Source organism: Branchiostoma belcheri, unplaced genomic scaffold (assembly GCF_001625305.1).
Source record: "Branchiostoma belcheri isolate BF01 breed outbred unplaced genomic scaffold, Haploidv18h27 scaffold152, whole genome shotgun sequence".
In the NCBI taxonomy this organism is placed as follows: Eukaryota; Metazoa; Chordata; class Leptocardii; order Amphioxiformes; family Branchiostomatidae; genus Branchiostoma; species Branchiostoma belcheri.
The window spans coordinates 285,400-291,983 of record NW_017802958.1 but is presented as its reverse complement, the minus strand read 5'-3'; the positions used below and the strand labels follow the sequence as shown (position 1 = coordinate 291,983).

Genomic DNA, 6,584 nt, shown 5'->3' with positions numbered 1-6,584 from the left:
GGGCCATAATAGGATGCCTAGGTCTGTTTTTATTTTTATTTTTTTTTCGCCCGCCCGCTCCATTATTTTTGTAGAAAAATCTGTTAACCAAGAAATTAAATTGGTGTGGCCTTAGAAACTCTTGCACCTTGCACTCTTACTCAATATCAAAATAAACCAGTACCATCTCAGTCAAATTTATATTAAGACAACTGAATAAGGACAAATGATATGTTGTAACTTGACCGATCAAACCAACCACACTCCATTTAGTCATTGAGTTATGTCATATTTTAGCTTTGTGCATTTGAATTTATGTAGTGAAACGTATTTCAGCCAGATGGCTGCAATGTTTTACAGAAATAAACTATTTATTCATTCTTCAGTTAGTTGGGTAAATATTTTTCATGTAGTGACTTTGGCCCAGTCAGTTGCTCACTTTCATGTACCCTATAACACTTGTACCTTATAAAACATACATATCTTTCTTCTTTCCTGTATCTTTCCTCATACAGCACTAGGGAGAGAGTCTGTTACAACACTACAGATATACAAATTTATTGTAATACCGGTACAATTATTTCATAAATCATAATCTCTTACAACATGTGCTCACATCACATCTTGATTTTTTGAGTCAATTTCAAATAAGTATACAAATTAGACCTAGTAAATTAGTTTTTAAATTAGTTATTCACCATAAGTATGTCTTTATTAATGCAATCTGTCCTCAGCAGCAACTTAAACTTTCTATCATACCTGCACTTTTTTTCAATGATTTACATTTTTTTAAGGTACAATATACATGTATATTCAACTGTTTTTTCATCTCAAAGACCTGTTTGAATGTGCAATTATTCACAAAGTCCTATCTTTGCTTTCTAATACCTGATTGATCTACGTGTATCAAAAATCTTTTGCTTAAAATGATTCAAATCCTTCTAGTTGTGAACTCCTTTTCCATACTTTGCACTTTAAACATAACATGAAACCAACTTGAACAACAATGAAATATAACAGTTCCTTCACTCACTTCACTAAAATATTAAACGTGATATTAAGTATTATTCAACGAACAAATACATTTGGACCCAAAAAAATACACTCCTATCATGTTAGGAAACAGAATCCTGAGCCTTGTACAAGGCTTGTAAAAAACATTTTTTTAGAAGCAAACAAAGCAACAATTAATATGACCTTGCAAATGGAGGTCAGGACAATTACGTAGTGAAAGAATGTTATTTATGAGCCTTGGTGCCAGGTTCTGAATAGGCTGCCATGGTCACTGGGACATCATTGACAAAATTAATTGGATTAACTGGCTACAGAAATCAAGTGGAAGGATTATTTTTCAAGATTCGAAGTTCCCTAACATCAAAAGTGTGCAATTTTGGTACAAACTGCTATGTTCATTGAATAATACCTATCACGTTTGAATATTTTCAGTGTTATTTGCGTCACATGCATCGTACATGTAGTCTTTAGTTTAAAAGACAACACTTTTCAGTAAGACAATTTTCCCCTTCTTCTGTACGGGACTGCACGTAGCTTTATCCTCTAACACGAGAGACTCAATGATTTCATCCTCCAAGTGAGCTTCATCCACCAATGAGGATGCTCGTTTCTTCAATACTTGCGAACAAGACCTACTACTACTAGTACTAAGTCCAACACCTACACCAAAACTAACAGCATTCTCCCCACTCTTTCTACTTTTAGTCTGCGACTTTTGGAAGAGGAACTCTTTCTTAGGTGACTTTGAAAGTGACTCACTGTTTTCACTTGAGTCTGAATCAGAAATACACACGTCTTTATCATTGCTTTCAGACGAACCATTACTGATGAATGATTTTGAAAGGGACTCTGTGTCAGCTTTGCAAGACTTGTAAAAAAAGACCTTGTTTGTTTCGAATTCTCTACATTCTGTCGACTTTCTACAGTTGGTCTGACATTTTTTGTCTGTTTCTTTCCTGTCACTGCATGACTTCTTTGACAACGCTGTGCTTTCCCTACCATGTTTTTCTGACTGCATCTTGTCAGGATTATCCTCGAAAGACTGGCCCAATGTCTTAGACTCAACAGTCCTCGTTGGGAAGAATGCATCAAGAGTCTGTTGTCCCTTTCTTGCCGATTGGGTAGAACCCTTGACAGATGGCCTGCTGCAGTTTTGCACCAAGTCCCTAGGTGGCATGACTAATGTTTTGAGCGTCTTGGAAGCTTCACCATTTTCTGATTCTGAAGGCACTTTGTTAGACAAGCCTGTACTCTTATTTACACTGTTGTGAGTAGAAAAGTCATCAGCATTTAACTCCGGAGGACTGTTCTCATCCCATGCTAGTACCTTTCTCTCTTGTTGTGCGAGTAGACTGTTCTGCTTTTTCCCATCTCCATTGGCAAAACCATTGCTTTTCTCTTCAGACTGGTGGTGGATACGCTTTGGACTGCTTTCTAAATATACAGGGTCAATGTCACAATCCCCCTTTTGCCCAGTATGATAAGCAAAAGCCTGGGCGAGGATGGCTATACTTGCAGGCAGTTTTCTCTTCCTGTTCTTTACTTGACCCCCAGCGTTGCAAGATGGAACAGTTTCTTCCACCCTATTTTCAGATTTCTCCATACACTTGGAACTACCGAGGAACATTTCACTACTTGTTGCTACAGTCTTGTCAGTTGTCTCTTCACAGATGTCCGTGCCATCGTTTTCTGGGGCTACCGTTTCTTGAGGCTTGGCTTTTTCTGGTGTGTTCTGTGGTGAGTCTATGAACACTACACCCATGGGCCTTCCCTTTTTCGCAGGGACACAATTCCTGGCACTTTTCCCTTTTCTCTCACTAACGTCTTCTGTGAACGCGTCAATGACTGAGGAATGGGAGCTGTGAAACATAAACTTCCTGACGGATTCGGGAATCTGGAATGCTGTCTTTGCGCTTGTGTCTAGGTAGTTGTCGAAGCAGTGCATGTCTGCTCTCGCCTGCAGTGAGGACCCAAAAACTCCTCTGCTGTTCCCTTTCACCACAGGTATGATGGACCGCGGTTTGAGCCTGGAAACAAAGTCGTGTAACTCTCGGTACGAGGAGTGGTCCGAGTACGGGACGATGTGGACGTCAGGCTGGTTGGCGTACGGCTTCCCGTCCAACCCCGTGTACAACGCAGAAGGCAGGATGGCTATCGTCGGCCGCTCCTGGTTCCACTTCTCCATGTTCTTCCTGGTGATCTGGTACTTCAGAGCGACCCTGATCCTCCCGGCTTCGGGATCCGTGGTGAAGACATTTGGCAGTTCCAGCAGCTTTAAGGATTCAAGTCTCTGCGGCGAAACAACCACCCAGGTCTGAAATGTCTTGGCTAGGTCGACAAGTAAGTCTTCCTTTCCGAGCATCGTCATCCCGAGTATGATATCGTGTTCGGGGTGGCGGGATATGATGTCCTTGATCATCTGTGTGGCTTGTGTCCTGGAGGGAAACGCACACTCCGGGCTGCAGTAGGTGTTGTCCAGGTACAGTACGTCAACAGGAGGTCTGTTAGCCAGGACTTCGTGGTCAAACATTTCCGGACTGTATCTGGAGTGGAAGAAAACACAACCACCAAAGTTGTTTTTTTTTTTTCAGAACATTAGTTATGATGAAGCGACAGATCGAAAAAAACTTAAAACAGATGTTATCATAGAACCCATAAAGTCAACATACATGTACCAGGCTGTAAAATGTAATTCAAACAATGAATTTTGAAGTTTTGAACAAACCAAGAACTTGCATTGATAGATGGAAAAACTTAAACAGCTCTGAAGAAAAGGGAGATTCTTCAACTGTTTGGGCCAAAACATGAGCATTTTAGAGTTGATTCATGTATTTTTTTGCAAAGCAGAAAAAATAAAGCAGGTGATTCCGAGAACCAACAAATTAAACTAGAGAAGTAACACTTGCAAAGCAAATGCATAATGTTTACCTTTGGACATGGTCTGCTCTGTTAATTCTTACTCAAACACATTCACATACATATACTACTACTAGATGACTACAGTACTACTACCAGATGACTACTACTAGTATATGGTGACAGGAGCAGAGCAGACCATGAAATTGCAACATTATGTAACCCAACACGAGTAACCATGGTGACAGACGTCAACAAATCATGTCATTGGGCAGGTCATCATAGGTCACTGTTTGGAGAAGAAGAGGAAGAAACTGAGCAAAAACAATATGTTTTCCTTCGGTAAAACATAATGAATGGCGGCACTACCTGAAGTCTCCGGTGTAGAAGATGGATCCGAAGTACCCCTGGAACAGGAACATGACAGCGCCGGGACAGTGGTTAGCATCAAACAGTGCCACCGTCATGGTCTCCTGTCCTGTCTCATCCAGCGCCAGGATGTGGCTCTCCCCCACCCCCAGGGGGTGCACCAGGGCAGGGGGGATGTGGAACTTGTGGACCAGCAGCTTGGCTGTGATCTCTGAGCAGTAGATGGGATGTTTCCATGATGGAGATAGTCCTAAGAGGAGGGAATGTAATCTCAATCAGCACATCGGCAGAACGTACTGCACCAACCTCCCCATTTTTGTCGGATTTTTGGTCAACGTTGCATCAGAATTCTGCCTGTTACGTATAATATTTTTTTTCCACATAATATTTGGAAACTACAGACATTTAGTGTTCACCTTATATGTACAAATACGACCTTATATATATCATATGAGACATTCTGTCGAAGTGCTGTGCACAATACATTATGGGTTTTGTACAGGTGTAGTACGTTCTGCCGACGTGTTATCTCAATGCAGTTTTAGTTCACTGTACAGCATTTATAGCTTCAATGAATGTACTCGAGAAATTCAACTTGTAAGCATAATGAACACATGGCCCACAGCTTAATGATATCGTGATGGGGCAGATTGACCTAGTTGTGCAAAACCAAGAAAGTTTAACTTTAAACCTCCTTGGCAAAACCTACAGGGGAACCTAGCTAAGTAGGGCAGGGAAGAGCTCCTGCAGCCTCAAGGAGAACCTGCCCTAAACACGATAGACTGGACACCAGGCTATATGCCAATGGGCTATGCTGTGACATTGTCTGTTGGGATGTTCATTTGTTTGCACACTAGTACAGTACTACACACAAACAGTGTTGCCCTCATTGCCAGATGGCTACTGACAGCCACAAGTCTATCCAATGAGGTATCCTAAAATTGATACGAGACATGCTTGTCACATAATTACTAAAATCAGAGGTTGGCTTTCTATCATATGCCAAGTTTTCAATTTGTCTGGGTGCAAGACCGTAGCGTTTTATATCATTATATGTTTTACTATAAATTTTTTTTGGGGGGGAAGGGGGGAGAAACACTTGTCCGCTACCAGAAGTTGTTGCCGCCCAAGCCCTTTATCTATCACGCCCAGTAGCGGGGTGTATGGCTTCTCTGGCCGAAAGGATTCTCAATCACCAGGGGTCTTGTCTCTTACCTGACGTGTGATCAGCGTGCATGTGTGACAGGAAGAACAGTCTGGTGTTGCCACACTCCCGGGACCTCCAGAAGTCCACAGCAAACGGCGTGTGGGGGATCAGGCACCCGTTCATCCTCAACCTTTGTACTGCATAGAAATATGACGTAAAATCATGGTTTTGTATTGTAAGGTTGTGTGGCGTAATTATTATTCATAATGGCTGAAACATTTAGCTCATAACCAAGAGGTCCCGGGTTCGAATCCTGCCAAGTCACTAAACCTTGTACCCTTGGAAAAGGCACTTTACACGACTTTCCTCACATTGCTCAGGTGAAAATAGGTATGCCTGAATGATCATTATCATGATCGTGGGCAATAAAGGCAGGGTTGGACAAGTTTTCAAAAATCCACTTGCCCTATCGGGCAAGTACATGTCATTTTCACTTGCCCGAACCAACTTTTTACTTGCCCAAAATATGACACATTTCTATGCATTTTACTAGCAGAAAGAAAATTATTTCATTATAGAGTTGAATATGCTGGATGCTTTATTTATCAAAATTGTTTGAAACTTGGTTGAAATCCTGCAGGGGCTAATACTTTGCATCCAAAAAATGTACTTGCCCAATCGGGCAAGTACTGGGGGATATTTTACTTGCCCGAACAGTACTTTTACTTGCCTTGGGCAAGTGGGCAATGGGACTTGTCCAACCCTGAAAGGAAAATAAAACAACAACTTACTCTCCAAACAGAGGTTGTGGGGGAATGATCGTTAGCTTTGGCCGTTTTTTTGTCGGTACCCCCACCCGTCGGTGGCCGCGGACCTTCTCTGGCTAAATTACTGTCTTGCCACCGAGAGGGATCTGCTTGGACTCGGAGATTTTACAAACAACTTTCTCGCTTCATCTATCTTTCACTGCTCTAATAATAACCTTAGATTGTCTGGAAAATTACAAATTATTCTGCTTCAAAGGGAATGTTATGTCTCACCAGTCGTTCCGGAATTAACCCGCTCCAAAGCAACGTAAAACCGCTCGATTCACGCGACTTCTTCATCCACTTTCGTAACGAACCGCCATTTTTACTTTCTCGTTGGAATACCGGAAATGCAACATTTCATATCCGGTATGTAATTTGGGCCACCCTCACTAAATGGTGGGGGAATTTAA

At 41.7% G+C, this 6,584-nt stretch overlaps 1 protein-coding gene across 1 annotated transcript; it reads right to left on the bottom strand.

Moving 5' to 3' along the window:
* Window positions 1-2,081: 2,081 nt before the first annotated feature.
* LOC109465522 (5' exonuclease Apollo-like) lies at window positions 2,082-6,500 on the bottom strand. The gene is made up of 5 exons (XM_019762879.1): window positions 6,406-6,500; window positions 5,434-5,562; window positions 4,219-4,468; window positions 2,321-3,536; window positions 2,082-2,159 (listed from the first exon to the last, which is right to left on the bottom strand). Exons 2-5 carry the CDS (start codon window positions 5,546-5,548, stop codon window positions 2,082-2,084), a joined length of 1,659 nt encoding a protein of 552 aa, XP_019618438.1. The 5' UTR covers window positions 5,549-5,562; window positions 6,406-6,500.
* Window positions 6,501-6,584: the final 84 nt, after the last annotated feature.

Coding starts and splice junctions, on each gene's coding strand:
- LOC109465522 (XM_019762879.1), bottom strand. CDS start 5,548: ATGAACGGGTGCCTGATCCCCCACACGCCGTTTGCTGTGGACTTCTGG. Junction 4,469..5,433: donor GCACGCTGATCACACGTCAG/GTAAGAGACAAG, acceptor CCCTCCTCTTAG/GACTATCTCCATCATGGAAA. Junction 2,160..2,320: donor TCGCACAACAAGAGAGAAAG/GTACTAGCATGG, acceptor CATGCCACCTAG/GGACTTGGTGCAAAACTGCA.